The 17,387-nt window shown below is 46.3% G+C and overlaps 7 protein-coding genes across 7 annotated transcripts; 4 read left to right on the forward strand and 3 right to left on the reverse strand.

The window, feature by feature from the left end:
• Positions 1-231: 231 nt before the first annotated feature.
• N7469_008482 (amidohydrolase) lies at positions 232-1,830 on the reverse strand (the record flags this gene model as incomplete). The annotated part of the gene is made up of 2 exons (XM_056647400.1): positions 232-1,290; positions 1,357-1,830. The coding sequence occupies 2 exons, from the start codon at positions 1,828-1,830 to the stop codon at positions 232-234; spliced, it is 1,533 nt and encodes a 510-aa protein (XP_056497165.1).
• Positions 1,831-3,295: 1,465 nt separating this feature from the next.
• N7469_008483 (uncharacterized protein) lies at positions 3,296-4,172 on the forward strand (the record flags this gene model as incomplete). The annotated part of the gene is made up of 2 exons (XM_056647401.1): positions 3,296-3,676; positions 3,732-4,172. 2 exons carry the CDS (start codon positions 3,296-3,298, stop codon positions 4,170-4,172), a joined length of 822 nt encoding a protein of 273 aa, XP_056497166.1.
• Positions 4,173-4,496: 324 nt separating this feature from the next.
• N7469_008484 (NAD(P)/FAD-dependent oxidoreductase) lies at positions 4,497-5,906 on the forward strand (the record flags this gene model as incomplete). The annotated part of the gene is made up of 2 exons (XM_056647402.1): positions 4,497-5,605; positions 5,669-5,906. 2 exons carry the CDS (start codon positions 4,497-4,499, stop codon positions 5,904-5,906), a joined length of 1,347 nt encoding a protein of 448 aa, XP_056497167.1.
• Positions 5,907-6,106: 200 nt separating this feature from the next.
• N7469_008485 (Zn(II)2Cys6 transcription factor) lies at positions 6,107-8,575 on the reverse strand (the record flags this gene model as incomplete). Its single annotated transcript, XM_056647403.1, has 6 exons — positions 6,107-6,577; positions 6,632-7,821; positions 7,864-8,045; positions 8,118-8,197; positions 8,263-8,425; positions 8,499-8,575. 6 exons carry the CDS (start codon positions 8,573-8,575, stop codon positions 6,107-6,109), a joined length of 2,163 nt encoding a protein of 720 aa, XP_056497168.1.
• Positions 8,576-10,506: 1,931 nt separating this feature from the next.
• On the forward strand, positions 10,507-11,733 carry N7469_008486 (aromatic ring-hydroxylating oxygenase subunit alpha; the record flags this gene model as incomplete). The annotated part of the gene is made up of 1 exon (XM_056647404.1): positions 10,507-11,733. One exon carries the CDS (start codon positions 10,507-10,509, stop codon positions 11,731-11,733), a length of 1,227 nt encoding a protein of 408 aa, XP_056497169.1.
• A 1,268-nt stretch (positions 11,734-13,001) lies between these two features.
• On the forward strand, positions 13,002-15,429 carry N7469_008487 (putative C6 transcription factor; the record flags this gene model as incomplete). The annotated part of the gene is made up of 6 exons (XM_056647405.1): positions 13,002-13,060; positions 13,119-13,230; positions 13,300-13,355; positions 13,436-13,866; positions 13,935-14,848; positions 14,914-15,429. 6 exons carry the CDS (start codon positions 13,002-13,004, stop codon positions 15,427-15,429), a joined length of 2,088 nt encoding a protein of 695 aa, XP_056497170.1.
• Positions 15,430-15,681: 252 nt separating this feature from the next.
• On the reverse strand, positions 15,682-16,665 carry N7469_008488 (uncharacterized protein; the record flags this gene model as incomplete). The annotated part of the gene is made up of 1 exon (XM_056647406.1): positions 15,682-16,665. One exon carries the CDS (start codon positions 16,663-16,665, stop codon positions 15,682-15,684), a length of 984 nt encoding a protein of 327 aa, XP_056497171.1.
• Positions 16,666-17,387: the final 722 nt, after the last annotated feature.

Here is a 17,387-nt window from a genome sequence, read left to right on the forward strand (position 1 = left end):
CAAGATGAATTATTCCATTCAAGTAAAGGAACAATCAAAATCAGGGCGATATATTCAATTCCTTCTTGAATGACAACAATCGTACCGAGTTGATATTGTTCCAGTGGGGCCTCTCGCCCATTCAAGTTTGCATCGCCTCAAAGCAATTCAACAATTACTCCCTCCTGGTATAACTACTAGTAGTAGTAGTAGTAGTAACAGTTAGTGATTGGCAATATTTACAGTCACTAATTAAACATATCGCCATGAATTTCGGATTGTCCCGCCAATTTTGTCTTGATCATCTCGGCCTTCGTTGCATCTTCGAAGTATATCTTCAACAGCATCCTGCGCCGAACCGACAATCTCCCTCTCTTTCTGCTGACCTCCAACACTGAGAAGCCCATTTTCTACTAATATCTCCCCGTTGACCATCGTGATATCCACATCTCGACCCGTACATCCATGGACTACCGTGGTGACAGGGCTAACTCCATGCCCAATAGAATCGCCGCTCCATGGTGCTGCAGCAAGTCCTCCTCGACCATAAGGATCAAGAATAACGATATCTGCTTTCTTTCCAGGCTCTATACTTCCAATATCTTCTTCAAGTCCTAGTGCCCGTGCGCCATTTATTGTTGCCATTTCCAAAGAAACCTCGGCTGGAACTAGGTTCGCATCATGGTTGACTCCCTTATGAAGGATACTGGCCAAGTGCATCTCTTGGATCATATCATAGTGATTCGAGCATGGGGCGCCATCTGTCCCCAATGAAACATTCACTGAGGGTGTATGCGAGAGCATGGATGGAATCGGGGCAACTCCAGACGCTAGCTTGAGATTCGAAGTAGGATTATGAGCAACTGAAGTCCTCGTTGATGCAAGCAAGGGAATGTCACACTCCTGATCCAAGTTCACCATATGTGCCAGAACTAAACAATGCGATTTTGAGCTTCCTTCAGTGTCTGAGTTTATGGTTTGCGGGCAGAGATTTGCATTGCGAATGAACTCCATCGCACTGCAGCCATAAGCTTCGTGGTATATCGCCCGATCCTTTGGAGCTTCAGCGCAATGCATCGTCATAGATATACCATGGGCAGCGCAAGCCTTCCCCAATTCAATATATTTCTCAATCGATGTCCCACGAGGTGTCCCGGCTGCCGCCCAGACGTAAATCTTGCCGTCGTGGCTACAGTGATGCTTTGTATGAGCATTTAGAAGTTCTGGAATAGACATCGCCAGTAAATCTCGGTCACGAGGGTCCGAAATTGATAGTTGCCGATTGGTCTCGGTGAATTTTACCAGCTTGCCCTATGAATTATAGAACATGTTTAGTTATCTGCAAGCTAGAAGAGAAAGATTCTCCGCGAAACATACCAGACAACCCCTGATCCCCATCTCGCCTACAGCAGCACAGACTTGATCAAATCCGGCACGGTATGTGAGCATCGGATCTAGAAAGCAAGTAGTCCCTGTCTTCAACATCTCAGCGACTGTCAAGCGTGTAGCATGATAGCCATCGTCGTCGGCGAAAACAGCTTCTAGCGGCCAGATCGCATCACAGAGCCATTCATGTAGCGGGAGATCCTCAGCTAGTCCTCGTAATAATGATTGTACTAGGTGAGCATGTGTGTTTATGAGTCCCGGAATGATGATTTTGCCGTGACAGTCGATATTCCTCGTGTGTATTGGCGCTTCACTTGTATATTGTCCCTTACCGACTGCCGTGATTCTATCATCATCCACGCGGAGATAGCCTTTCCTGATGATTTCGCGTCGTTGGTTAACTGTGATGATCGTTGCGTTGGAGAATATCGTGCAGCGCTTAGGGGGAGGATGAATGGCAATCATTTTTAAGACGGACAATTCCGATCAAATGGCAGCAAGAATTTATCAATGAGTACACCAAGGGTTTGATGGAATCTGGGTCGTACTGTAGTAGATTTGCATCGAGAGTCGGATGCAATTATACCTCCGCGCTGCTTGTGATGCTCGGCCGAGGCCAAGCCACTTTTCCTCTTATCATGGTGATTGATAGACATCGCTTGCAGAAACGAACGATTGATATGACGCAAGAGATAGTAGAATGATAACCGATGATCTCTTTCTCTATCAACGATAATGAGATTCATGGTATATAGTATGGGAGGGTATCGGCTCCTTAATCGATGTGAGTTCAGCGATGCCACCGAGTGAGCGATTGCAATTGGCAAGGATCTGACAACCTTCTCTGACGATCATGGATGCAAATCGGAGCTCCCCGGAAAAATATGATGCAGACATGCCTGTCACTTTGTCTTCCAATTCAGATCACAGGAGATCTCAAATTATTGAAATCACGCCAGTCGCCGAAACCCGATGGCAATATCTTCGTCGATATTTCACTACGAGGGAAGGATGGATTGGGAACTATGTAAGATGATTGCACCAACTTAGTTCTTGTTTCAGCGCTTTAACTTGACTTGAAAGCTAAATGAATCATCAAAGGACTACATCTATCTCATCACACCCAATATATGGCCATTGAACAAACGATACAAGGACCATGAAGCACCTTTCTATGGACTCAATGACGAAGTACCTATTCTCCTCACCATCATACTGGGATTGCAGCATGCCTTGACAATGATTGGATCTGTGGTATCTCCTCCTTTGGCAATTGCAAGCGGAGCATTTATCTTGGACCCGGAGCAAAGTCAATATCTTGTTTCTGCAGCATTCATCACGACAGGCATTGCCACAGCCCTGCAAGTCACGCGAGTACACTTGTTGAAAACCCCGTTCTACATCGGAACGGGACTTCTGTCCGTTGTAGGTCCGACATTCGATATCTTGGCAATCGCATTCAGTTATACAGACATGCGTTATGCAAATGGATCCTGTCCCATGTCATCAGATGGATCCAGACTACCATGCCCAGATGCGTGGGGTGCAATGCTGGGTACAATGCTTTGCACTGTATGGATTCAAATTCTTATATCCTTTGTCCCTCCAAGGATTTTGAATAGGATCTTTCCAAAAGTCGTCACCGGGTCTCTCCTCATTCTTGTTGGGGTTTACTTGATATCTAGTGGAATGGACAGTTGGGGAGGCAGTTCAAACTGCAATGGAGGATCTGGATTTTATGCACTTTGCCCCAACATCGAAGCCCCAAGGCCACTTCCTTGGTAAGTAATAAACTATATCTTGAGACCCTAATAACAATGTGTCCATTCTAATGATGAGAGGAAATATAGGGGTGATCCCAAGCTGATTGGCCTTGGTTTCGGTGTTTTTGTCACGATCATATTCGTGGAAATATTTGGCTCCCCCCCTTATGCGTTCAGCATCAGTTGTGTTTGGTCTAGCAGTCGGATGCGCTATATCTGGGGCAGCAGGATATTGGTCTCGCGAAAATATCAACGCAGCCCCGGTAGCAACATTTCTTTGGGTTCAAACCTTCAAGTTATCAGTGGATGGGGCACTGGCACTACCGCTTCTAATTATGTTCATTTGTGAATCTGTCAGCTGCATGCCAGATATTCTAGCCACAGCAGAGATATCTGGTCTCGATGTGGATGGAATTGAATTCAACAGTAGAATTCAAGGTGGGATTCTCTGTGATGGTATTGGCAGTTTACTTAGTGCTTGTGGCACTGGGTTACCTATGGTTTCTCAAGCAGGGAATAACGGCGTCATCTCTTTGACTGGGTGTGCGGTACGTAATCCCATAATAACGTCATCAATAGGTGCTCATCTGACATTTTATTTAGAGTAGAAGAGCTGGATGGTGCGCCGCGGCATTCTTGATCCTCATGGGAATATTCGGGAAATTCGGGGCAGTCTTTGGCTCGATGCCTCCATCGGTGCTAGGCAGAATGCAGGTTTTCTTGTATAGCACGATAGTGGTAGCAGGAGTGAAGGTACTTAGTATGATCGAGTTTACGAGACGTGATCGCTTCATTCTGACTACAGCGTTAGGGGTTGCTTTTATGGATATTGTGGCCCCTAACTGGTTCAGCAAGATTCTTGCCTATGACGGACCTAACGTGAGACTTCAAGGTCTAGAACAAGGAATCAATCTTGTGGTAGAGACACCATTTATTATTGCCGCTGTTATCGGAGTGTTGCTGAATCTGGTGCTTCCGAATGATGGCACGAAGAACATGGCAGTAATCGAAGGCCATGATGGACGAGTTACTCTTCCTCGTTGAATAACTAATGGAATATGTTGCTCAGTTTATTACTCTTTTCTCATTCTACCCATCTGCCATAAATATTACTGCAAGTATAGACTGAATGCGAACATACACGGCCCGCGTACGGCCCGGACTGAACAACACGGCCCACTCCGTCTTGATGGACGGAAGACGGCCCGACACGGTGAAATCCGCGCGGGGGACTTCGTTCAAATCGTATATAAATGAGAGTTTCTGGAAAACACCAAGTTATATGTTTCGTCAAACTAAAGCTCATTAAAATTCCGCTCTCAGTCATCAATATTAATCATCAATTTTCACCAGTCTACGCGTATACCAATGGATAAGTCGGAGCGCATTGTTATTATCGGAGCAGGAGTGTTCGGCCTGAGCACGGCTTTGCAACTGAAAGAAGAGGGATATGCGTCAGTCACGGTGCTTGACAGATCGATGCCACCGGTGCCGGACGGTTCAAGCAACGATATTTCTCGTATAATCCGATTTGACTACGGAGATGCTGTCTACGCCCGCATTGCAAAGGAAGCGTTTGATCTTTGGCAACAACCTGAATATTCGGATGCATTCTATCCGACAACTTGCCTCTGGGTATCCCAAGATAGTAGCACGCCAGAGCAACCTATTCAACCAAAGGCAAAGGAGTACAGTGACAAGACCAAGCGCGTTTTGACGCAAATTGGCCAAGAATGGCACGCATTGAAAAGTGTGGAAGAGACAAAAGAAAAATTCCCCGATCTTACAGGCCGCCTAGCGACCCCCGGGTTTGATGGATTCTATAATGATATAGCGGGATGGGCAGACGCGGGAAAAGCAATCGCTCGACTGGCATCACGGTGCGTCTCCGCCGGAGTCTCTTTCATCACGGGTCGGAATGGTCAGGTCATCGACTTTGAAAAGGACGGAAATGGGGCAATAAAAGCTGTTACTACTGCGGACGGTGGCAGAGTATCAGGAGACAAGTTCATTGTCGCGACGGGTGCCTGGACTGCTAGTCTGATTCCTACCTGGAATTCTATGCTTGCAGCTGGCCAACTTGTTGGGTATTTGAAGCTTACCCCGGAGGAGTGTCTCCAATTGAAAGATATGCCTATTTATTTCAATTTTTCAACTGGGTTCTTCTGCTTTCCTCCGCACCAGGGCACAGGGTACCTCAAGGTTGCAGTTCACGGTCTAGGATATACCCGCAACAACGAGGCTGCAAAGGTCTCCTCACCACCTACTGATGCAGTGGCCTCAAGAGCAAACTATGTCCCTCCAGATGGCTTGAGACGTATGGAAGCTGGATTGAAAGATCTTTTCCCACAACTCGCCCCAAGAGGGTTCGAACGAACGGGTATTTGCTGGTATAACGATACCCCTACTGGCGATTTCATCTTCGACTTCCATCCAGATCATAGCAACCTTTTCATTGCTACAGGGGGTAGCGGACAGTAAGTCAAGCAATGCATCCTCCTCACCCCACTGTCAAGTGCATACACTAATGCGACTTTTAGTGCATTCAAGTTCTTGCCCGTCATTGGGAAATACATCAGTGCAGCATTTCAACGCAGCTTGCCGAATGATCTAATGACCAAATGGAAGTTCCAGACGCAGTACCGCGAACGTTTCCAGAATGAAGTTTTCGCAGGAGATGGTAGCCGTGGTGGACCTGAAAGACGAGAGATGACTATTTCTGAACGAAACTTTTTCGACGGCGCATTGGCATTATCGTCTCGGCAAAGCAAGATATAGGTCAACGCCTGTGTTATTCCCCGTGGGCATCAAGTTTGGGGAAGAACATTCAATAGATTCTCAGTTTGGTGCACCATGAGATGCATGCAAGTATCTGGTATAGGGAGAATATCCTCATGATCTAGGTAGATCGATACATAGAGATACATGTCTGTAGGAAGAATGAATTCATGCTATCAATGTAGCTCTGGAATTTAGCCTCAGAGGTGGTCCGTCATCAAGTCCCCGAATATCATCCAGTCTGGGATATCTGGAACACCAGAAACGACAGTATTATTGCCAGTCCGACTGGAAAATGGCCATTCGGGACCTGGGGTATCGTTTGAAAGGGCATTCACGTCCCCACCAATCGTAGGTGTCTCATGGGGAACAACACTTAATTCCTGATCATCCATATCACCATCTGATGATGATTTTGACGTATCGTTGTCATTTCCGCCGGGGATGTCATTTTCTTGGAAAGATCTCATTCCAAGAATATCTGATGTTTGAGATAATCCAAGGGACGTAAGATCAAGTATATCCCACATCAAATACTCATCCTGCGGTGACATTCGGGGAAGATTGGACGGCGTCGCCATGCTAGACAAGGCTCCGGAAAATCCTTCTTGATTGTAGAAAAGTGATCCATAATTTTGGTGACGAGCAGCCAGTTCATTCAATCGGTTAACCTATTTTGAGAGTGTTAGGATACGTTCTTCTGGGGATTGTTCAACTCCACTCACCAATATTCTCATACTGTCCCACTCGGCAGACAGTTCAGTCATGAAACCCACGAGGTCTCTATATTCATTATTCAGAAGAAGCGCAATTTTAGGGTTCTTGTTTCCCGTATGTTCAAGATGGACTGTTGCAGCAATTGCGGCTAGATATCCAAAGAAAGGATCATACAGCCGTAGACCTACTTCGGCCATCTCCCGGATAAATCTTGATATCCAGCGAGCGTGAATCAGAGATGTTTCGAATGACTTTTGTAGAAACGTTGCTGACAGGTTTCCGCGCATATGTCTGAGCTTTATCATGGTGACAAAGGGGTGATGAAGGAAACATGGAATCGAATGAAACAGAAATTGTACAGAGAGCCAGGTCAGGAGATATGGACGAGATTCAGGGTCATTTTGGGCTCGTCGTTTGAAATCGACATTCATATAGCGATGGGCGTCGGCAAACTGGGTCTCAAACTGCATCCATTCGGATTCCAGCATCGCCAAAGCAGAACCGCTTTGCCATGGTGGGAGGGAAGACGTTGGCAATGGTTCAAATACCCATTCGGTAGCTTTCCCCCAAAGGGAATAAAGACGAAGTAAACAGGCCATGATGCCCTGGTCGACCCTGTGGCCTTGCTTTTTGGATTTTCCATGGAGAGAGCCACGAAATCCTGTGGTTTCTGTCCCAGGAGAGGGAAACTGAAGCGTGAAAAGATTGTCGGAGAGACACAAGGAATAATTTCGAGATGCATTGTAGGTGCGATCAAGCATGAAATATGCCCAGGTGATTCTCTTTCTTGCTTCCGACTCCAATGGACTAGAGCATGATAGGTTCTTCCCTTGGTTAAAGCCAAAGGTCTGAATTACTCGTAGTCCCAGCGCAACCGATGAACATCCTCTGTGAGCATTTCCATCTGCCAAATCCAGTTGGGCAATGAGAAAATTAGCCTGGAGAAAAGAAAGCCCAGTTCTGCCCTGCTGGTGATGAGAAGAGAGGATATTCCAGGCTCGCTCAGCACAATGTTTGCCGGTTGAGGTCTCATATCCCATCAACCCAGGGGAATTAACGGAAAGTCGGAGTGTCAAGGCCACAAGGGCGAATGTGACTTCTGGTGGCAAGTTGCTTGCATTCTGTAAAAGCCAGTCCTTTGAAAATACGCAATAGGGCTGATCGTGAAAGTTGTTAAGATAAACCTCAACTTCCGATTCTATTAAGGACGATGGTAATGTGTCACTGCTTCAATGTTAACTATAATCCTTGAAACAAAAAGAAATGCGCATGACATACCATGACACCGTGCCACTTTCAAGTTGATCGATAGGCTGATCAATTGGCGCGGTGGCTGCAGTACTAGCATTCTGAGTCTGATCATTCTGTGGAAGAAATTCACTCAAATGCTGACTCGATATGTTACTCTGCGGGAGACGATCTCTAAGTAACCAGAGAAAATACATCAATAAGAGGCTAGTCAAAAAAGGTTCTTTAACAGCGTCGCGATCTTACTGTAGTAGAGTAGTGATATCCTCAAGTCTTTGTTCAATTTGTCGAAGACGGCGCGTTTCGTGTCTACTCGAGCTGTTGCTCTAGAGGCACCATCATGTTAGTTTTCGCATATTAGAAATTGACATCAAATTTCAAGGGAGGGTACCTCTTGGCAGTCATCAGCATCAACCTCCGGCCCACCACTTGTTGTATCCCTTTGGACTCGAGCACGGTTGCTAATAACTTGGGCCGCATATGTACAGTGCTGTCCTAATCGCTGGCAAAGCGAGCAGACGGGCTTTTCACCGGGACAGCGAGCCTTTTTCCGACTGTAAGATTGAGGTTTGTTGATTAGTATCCCTCGTGTATGTATCAATCCAGACTGAATTGTATGCAACCTACCGACAGGGCCCACATGCTTGACGCGTGCGCTTCAAAGAAACCTTGTGGACCGTGTAATTATCATCTGCGGTGCTCATTATACGCGATCGTGGATGATGGGTAATGGCCACACCATGAAAATTCTATCGAGACAACGCGATCCACCAACCACAAGACAGCGAATGGGTGGTATGAAGCCAGAAATTGATGAATACGAACCCCTAGCAGCTATATCTGGCAGGTGACAATGATATTGCATGGAAAACTTCCCACCAGTCTACTAGCTTGACCATGCATGAAATCAGAAAGGCAAAGTATGAATGAACCGAGTTGGGTCGGCCGCTGTGGATTCGCGGCTCCAGCGGATCTGTGCGGGGAGGACAAACGGCATAACTCCGAGTTGGATAGTTGCGAGGATCGGCTGGATGAGACTCATGCAGCTAGTATTTAGACAAGGTGTCAGACAGATATTGATCGTTGGGAGTATGTACTTGAAGCCTCGCCAGCTGGCCTCTTTGATTGATCATGCCAGCTGCAAGAAGGATTGTGAATAGAGCTAACTGCCAGCACGTTGAAAAGATAAGAATGTCAACCAGACTGTACCAAGTGGACATTCATGCCTGATCCGGACATTTCCCCACATTCCACGAGTCATTTCGATGCAATTCTCTGCTGTTATCAAATCTACAATTCGGCCGCCCTTACCGCCACCGCCGGTCATCGGATGGTGATCCGAATATCTGGGCAGGTTGGGTATTTCTTGTTCGAACTTGGGATAAAAAGAGTGCCTGGAATATCTCCGGAGCACTCCATAGAGAAAGAAGTGGAGGAACTATCTGCGGACCACTTCGTACAAAAAGAGAAGCATGCGGAGTGGAGGAACTATCTCATTGGCATCATCGATAGGCCAAAGCTCGCAGCAATAACCAACTAGGGTCTGTCGCACATTGGAGCTAAAGGATCGACAAAAATAGACTGTTCGAGAAAGTTGGGGTAAATCGAATTTCCTTTCAAGACGGCTCATGTGATCGGATTTGAAGCCAGTCTCATGACCTTTCAACTTGAAGCTGTTTGATTCCCCCAGGGTTAATCACGAGACGCCACAACTCTACTCGGTCTATTCTTGGTGATTCCCAAGGCGTTTAAAAGTTAGTGATAATTAATTGAGATGGTAATTTGAAAATAAACTGGTGGTAAACATCAATGGCGATTTTATTAGTACAGCCACTTCTACAAGTTAGAATCATCAAGATGCCATTTTAATTCAAATCAACATCTCCAGCCTCGCGATTTAGCGTGCAAACTTCTTATTCAGTCCAAATTAAGATACGGTCAAACGGATACTAGTCTCGTGTATAATAAGACATGTTAGATATAGTAGTGCCAGCAGCTCGTTTGCAATTCAACCAGTACCATGCCACTAATTGACTACAATTAACAAGAATAAGATGAATTGGCTCAATTAATTCTGTATATTTGGTGGTATAGTAGTGCAGTATTCTCCAGACTAAATCTTGAGAATGGCCGCTATGCCCTATATTCCACTGCATCTGTCAGCTTGTCGATCCAAATCGATCAAACTACATATTGTACATATACAGGAGAAACGGTATGACGAACCGACCAAACCGGAGTGGCGTTGACGACGGCTGGCGAGAACCGTCCACCGTGTCAATTCGGCGGTGCTCAATAGGCCTGGCGACCCACAAAGCGCTGATAAGCTGGCGCCAAATCCCCAAGGGGATGTTTCGCCCGGTCTTGTGATCGGCACAGAACCCCGGATTCCAACCCAGATTGCCCGTCGCGTCTTCGTGAAGCCTATCATGGAAATCATGAAGTCAGTCAAGAGGAAAATACAAGGAGGGGTTGGTCTGAAATTGCTATTATATGAAGCTCAAGATCCTCTCGTCAATTTGAACCACAAATCATTGGGATAGTTAAAACCGAAAAACGACAGGTACTAAATTTTCAATATACGAGTTGGTAACCACTTTGAATTTACCGCTCTGCTTCGTATCTGCATTACAATATGTCAACTTCATGGAAAAGTTACCTGGGACTCACGGAACCCTCTGGCGACGATGCGCCCTTGACAGCTCTACCTGCATCATGGTACACTTCACCTGAGATGTTCGAACTTGAACGACGTGCTATTTTCTCACGCAAATGGCTTTTGACAACACACAAGCTGCGTCTTCAAAATACTGGCGACTGGCTGCGATTTGATATTGCAGGATTCGGTTTCATTCTCGTGCGCGATCGCGAGGGTAACATCAATGCTTTCCACAATGTTTGCCGTCATCGGGCGTTCCCCGTCGTGACCGAAGGCGAAGGAACTGCAAGAATTTTCTCTTGTAAATATCATGGATGGTCCTATGGCTTGAATGGAAAACTTGCCAAGGCACCTGGCTATCAAGATCTTGAAGGCTTTGACAAGGCCAAGAATAGCCTTTTGCCCATTCATGTTCACATCGATGCCAATGGCTTTATTTGGGTGAATCTGGACAGCAAGGAGACCCCCGAGCTCTCCTGGGAGGAAGAATTCAAAGGCATCAATTTGCAAGAGCGATTCCAAGACTTCAACGTTGAAGATTATACCTTCGACCATTCATGGGACCGGGAGGAGGCTTTCAATTGGAAGACATTGGCCAATAACTATAACGAGGGCTACGATACCAAAGCATCTCACCCCGACATTCCATCGCTCTCCGTTCTTAGCGACTATACCTTCGATTCTAAGGATGGAAGTATTACCCACAGCATTGAGGCCACACCGGAGCAGATTTCGGGCGGGTTACATTTGACTAGCAGCTATTACTTCCCCAATGTCTCAATGGTCGTCTCCCCCAATTTCTTCTTCATTCGTCGCTTTGTTCCTATGTCGGCCTCGACTAGTGTCGAGAGGTACGAGGTCTATCGGAGCAAATCCTGCACTGACGAAGAATTTGAGGTTGTCAAGCAAATGTACAAGAATCTCAAGGGTGAACTTCACCCGACAACAGACCGCGGCCCATTGTATTTCCAGAGCGTGGTTCGGGATATTGTGACCAGCTTCCACAAACGCGAAGAGGAAGCTGGTCAACCCATCTGGCCATCGCGACAAGTCTTACCCGCTACGGCTACAACCAGTCAGGATGACATCGAATTCTGTGCCAAACTGACCACTCAAACCCCTGCCAACGCTGACTGCGGGGCGTCTGGTGGCTGCTGTGGTGGAATGGCCTGTGGGAGTAGCAACGAGGCTCTTGCGTACTAGTTTCATCTTTTCTCACTGTATGCCTGCATTTGAGCGTGTGAAGACAAGTCTTATGACATTGGCGTCCTGCATCTATATCACGAATTTATTTAGAGATGACTTTCCTTACTCCTTTGAACATATATTTCATTTCCTACTATTTTTGCATCTCCGAATTTGGAAGGTTTATTTTGGAATCATTCTTAGACCTGCTTCCGTAGGCTAGAGGTGCTGTAGTATAATCTTCTGTCCCCGCCTCTACGAACTCCCATTCAGGAATGTAGTACGAGTAAAGGCATAAAAGAACCAAATTACCTGTCATTCTATGGCTCCAATATAACTAACCACCTTCAACCAAAATTGGTATCAGGACCGTTCCACCACCAACCAAGTAGCAAGCCCTTAATCTCACCTAGAGGGACCAGTTAAAGCGGGCCTCGTGCCTTATCAACTTGATATTTTTTTTCATTAATTAACCCCCCCACTCCACATAATCTGGGGCCCAGTTCCCCTCCAACCTCAAGATAACGAACTGAAATTGTGCAGATGCTGATTCGAGGAACTTTATTCTTATCACTATTAACCTTTTTCAACCCTAGCATACATGAACACATGATACACGACCGGAGGGAAACCTATTGGATAGTAAACATGTTGTATAGCATGGGATCTGCAACCAGGATAATTTCCTTGAAGACAGAATTGGAGAAGAATGGATAATTTTGCCTTTTCAAGCGGTGGAAAACCCAGTATCAAAAAATAAAATAAAAATAAAATGCCTAGTATTAGTGCCAACACACGGACCGTCCTGGCCCTGGACAACCCTTGGCTTCAATTCGTGGCCCACCAGATCCAAACCGATTCTGGCGGCCCGAAACTGGGCCTCTGCATGAATCTCGCCAAGTGATGTACAGTAACTAGTAACTAGTCTTTGGTCCAAGGTCCCAAAGTTGGATTTGACTCTTGTCTTTCTCTCGCGGTCTCTCCGCGGGCCCTTGTTCGCCGCCAGATGATTTCCCCGCTTCCACTTTATCATCGCCCCGTCATCCAGTCTTGATTTACATTCAACTTATTTCCCTCCTCCTTTTGAGATCTTCTTAACTTGTCGTCATATTATTTTGATATGGCAGAATTGTTTCTTCAATAGTCTTATGATCCTAGTACATATTCTGTGCAATTTACAGGACTACTAGTACATATTACTTCTATTGAAAGACTGACCCCCTCCTCCTCCTCCTCCTCCTCCTCCTCCTCCTCCTCCCCCCCTCCATCCCCAACTGCGTCATATAATGCCGCGTGATACAAATCGTGGAAGATTACGTTCGCACGAAGCTTGCCTAAATTGCCGGTAGGTTGATATCTAGACACTCTAGGTAGTTTCATTCATTTTACTAACCCTAAGACAGGAGGAAAAAGACTCGATGTCCTGCGGAGAAACCAGCTTGTTCTAGCTGTGTCCGACTCAACCAGCCCTGTTTGTATACAACAGTGCCGAGAGGCTCGCGAAGTGGTCCATCGGTATGTCTTCATGAATTCCCTACTTAAAATAGAAAAACATGCTATGTTGAATACTAATTGCTGGTCAAGGCCGATCGCCTGGCTTACTTGGAGGAGAAGGTCAATCTGATTTTGAATGGTAACAGGTAAGACCCGGACCGTGACGGACCGCCTGGATCAAGATAGTTCTTGTCTTTGCGCTAACTCATTCTGATTTACGTTGTAGACCTCCTCAAGACCCAAAGACCGTTGGTCCAACAGATATCCCAGATACTGCCTACTCGGGCAACTCGTACACTTCAACTGGGGAACCCGGCACCAACTTTAGCGATCCTTTCCTCCTCGGAGTTGGTCTTGATGACTCCAAATTACATCCCTCATCCCGGCTTACTCAAGCCATCGATTTATATTTCCAATATTGTCACAGGCAGCCAATATGGTGTTTCGACCGTGAAGAGGTTAAAGACCCAAGCTACGTGTCTGAGGAACTTGCATGCAGTATTATAACATTGACATCACGATTCTCACAAGAACGCGATGAGATGATTCATTATGGCGATAGTGCCCGGACGTTGGTGATGCTGCGCATCGCAAATGGAACCGTCGAACTCGAAACTATCGAAAGCCTGTGTTTGCTATCATATTCCTCGTTTCTAGGTAGGAGACGCACGATAATCTACCCATTCTTCCCGGTATCGGGCTTGACTAATGAAAGGGGAAAACAGATGGGAATATACAACTTGGAAGATTCCATCTTGGTCTCGCTCTTCAGCTATGCCGGTCATCAATGCTTGATCTTGACAGTACATATGGAATCGAATGTCCATCGGCAGAACGGAAGAAACGATTATTCTGGAGCCTCCAAGCACTGGAACAATCATATGGCCAAATTAATGGGATTTTGAGCGTTCCATCAGACGTTCTACGTTCATTCTATGTTTCAACTGGTGATGATCCACATACACAAAGGAAACTAGACCCAAAGCCCCCTCCATTGCCGCATGACGAGATTGGCTGTACTGGTCCTGAAGATACTGGAATTTGGACTCTTGCTTTGCATTTTGGATGGGTTTGGAGCAGAGTTCGCACATACCTTTACGATTGCGCACAAAGCAAGCTCAGAGAACCATGGCGACATGACTCGATGTATGCGATGGTCTCGTCGGATTTAACAGAGCTCGAGAACAAACTGTCCCTGTGCCATCGGTACGACTCTGTGAAGTTCTACGAGCGCAGGCCTGACGAGCTTCGACATAATCGTGAGTATTGGGCACCGTGGCTCAAACTCCAATTCACATACCATTCCATCTTGACAGTGTTGAACCACCCATTTCTTTATATTGTGGCATCTCAATACAACCATAATTTGACAATCCCGAATACTTTCTGGCGTCGCTCTTCAGAGGTCGTTCTTCTCCACGCGACCTGGATTGTTCGCATGATCGACATGGTTTCTGAAAAGAAGATGCGCTTAATAGATCCTTTCTTTGGACATGCGGCTGCTATTGCAGCCACCGTGCATCTTTATTATTGCTGTGCCGCTGATCCAAGATTGAAATTCAAGTCAAAGACCGACTTCGCCAAATGCAGAAGATTCTTGAAAAGCTTCGTGTCGTTTTCTCCTGCCTGTGAGATTATGGTGAGTTTTCCTTCCCCTCGCATCACCTAGTACGACATTTACCTAAGTCTTCTTTCTTTTTTCAGGATCGCACATTAGACAAAATGACCCATATCGCATCTGGCTCGGAGAAGATTGACTTCGACTGGGAACCGGCCAAGATTCATCTTAGTATACCGTTGATGTGGGAACTTCTTCAGGTCAATTTGACACCGAGTTCGCTTGACATGTCCACTGCCGGTTTATTGCATCCCTCGCTCACGCCTGCAGTTTTCTCTGAGGATATGGAAAATCCTACCTCAACTCTCGAGATTATCGTTGCCATGTCGCCCGATATAACAGTGAACACTGCTGACGGTGGGTCTGCAGCGCACATGCCACCAAACATGCCCCATTTGGCTTCTGCTCCAGCTTCACCAACTAGTTCAGCAATGGGAGACAGGTTGGTTGCCCCAGCAGATAGTCTCATGGCCAATACTCCTTGGCTTTGGGCAGATCCTGCGCAGTTTGTGGAGATGGAAAATTTGGGATATACCGAGCCTGAATCGACCCTCGGCAATGTCGAGGGCTTTTCAACTTGGTGGGATTTTGGAAACTTATAAGAGTATCATATTCATTTATCTTTATTCCCGCTTGACAAGGATTGAGGCCTGAAAACAAGTCCCAAGCTTCTGAGAAATCGTGAGGATCTCATTCCCTCTGCTCGCTCCGGCTTTCCCATGTTTCTCACATGAAAGCATCAAATTTTCCTCCCCTTTCCAATATGCAACACCTAACTAATAGTGCCCACGATTACCCTGATGCGAAAATCCCATCGAATACCCTTGCGTCTCCAATTGGCCCTGAACTTCGCCCTATGCCGCCGCAACAGCCTTCAACTTGTCCTGCAACGCGGCGAAGTTTCTCTTCATCGCACTATCTGTGAACTGGGCCCCGGTCACCATTGGATATTTCTTCAGCGGCCCTTGGATTAATGCGTCCTTGCATGGCTGGTTGAAATATGCGATGCTGTACCGATCCCCAAAATAATCTCCCTGTTCACAAGGTGCCTTGACACGGTGAAACGTGGACTTGAACCGATCGTCTGACCAGGACATGAGTAAGTCACCAATATTGCACACGATCTCTCCAGTCTTTGCCTCTACTTTGGTCCATTCGTCCCCAATCCCAAACTCAGTCACCACCTCGCGCCCCGGACAGATCTCGAGTCCACCCTGGCCCTCTTTCTGAAAGAGTAGAGTCAAAAAATCCCAATCCGCATGTGCCCCCGCGCGATGATACACTTTGCCATCCGCCTCCTCTGGTAATGCGAAGTAATGAAGTAGCCGCATAGTGGTTTGAGAGTCTGGTCGTGCGATATCATGGCATTTGATGAAATAGTCATCCGAAAACCCGAGTCCACGTGCAAAACAGCGCATGAGAAACTCTGAGATTTGCTGTACTCGGTGCATGAAATCCAGAGCAGTAGTTTGAAATCCTGGGAGAGCCTCGTCGGCAATCCAATGGCCCTTCATGTTGTCCCCAAATTGCAGTTGGTAGGATTCCTTGCTATCAGGCTTCCCTGTGGATGGCCGAACTTGTGAGTTCTTTTCCCAGCCGACGTTGTTGGCATTCCATGGGACGGTTGTCTTTGCAGCGTCAGGTAAGTCAAAGAAATTCTTTGATGTTGCGAAAATAGACTCGATATCTTCTTTGGAGATTCCGTGTTCGATGAGTGTGAAGAAGCCAACATTCTCAGCGGCATCTACTAATTCCGTCGTGATCTCATCTATTCTCCGCTCACGGTCTGCCAGAGAAATCTGGGGGATTCGACGATCGACATATCTCGTTTGGGCCATGTTGACTGTTGCTGCTGACTATTTCCGCAGAGTGTTCGGGGTCTGTTTTAAAACCGAGTAGGAGTAGGTGATTTAGCTTCCCGTTAGATATAAGAAATCTGCTGGACAATATAACGTATTGAGATGATCATGAGATCGTTTTACACCGCAATGTATCTCATCTACTTATCTTCCTGCTCGGCCGAGGCCTCGGCCGAGCTTATTTGGGAGGATTTCCAACTCGGGGCTCGCCGACTTGGCGATCAATAAGTATTAATCATGATAATCAATCCGATAGAGGAGTCCGCCGTCAATTATCTATAGCATTAATGTGGGACTATTGTGTGAGTCCATGTGGTGATGCTCGTAGTTCCTGAGATCTTGCAGATATTACCCGGGGAAGATATTAACCATAAGCCAACTCGAATAATTTCTGACTACTCAGTACTACTTCAATAAAGAAGATAGCCTTTTCTCAGTTTTGCTCTCTTTTTTCAAAAGGCTTGACTGTCATTTCATGCCCTATCCTTACAGCCATGAGTACATCCATCCTCTCAATATGACGATAGATTGAGTGCTTGGAGGACTACAGGCATTTGTCAACCTAGTTCCACGAAATAAATATGGATAGCCTAATTTGCTATTTTTCAGCATTTGACAAGTTCTTGGTCGTTTCCCATATTGTTTGGATGATCTTCATAGGACTAACACCCAATTTGATAAGGTGTGTAATGCCGTGGACT

The sequence above is a fragment of the Penicillium citrinum genome, assembly GCF_028827155.1.
Source record: "Penicillium citrinum strain IBT 23319 chromosome Unknown utg000008l:1.0-2707905.0:1.0-2709502.0, whole genome shotgun sequence".
Taxonomy (NCBI): Eukaryota; Fungi; Ascomycota; class Eurotiomycetes; order Eurotiales; family Aspergillaceae; genus Penicillium; species Penicillium citrinum.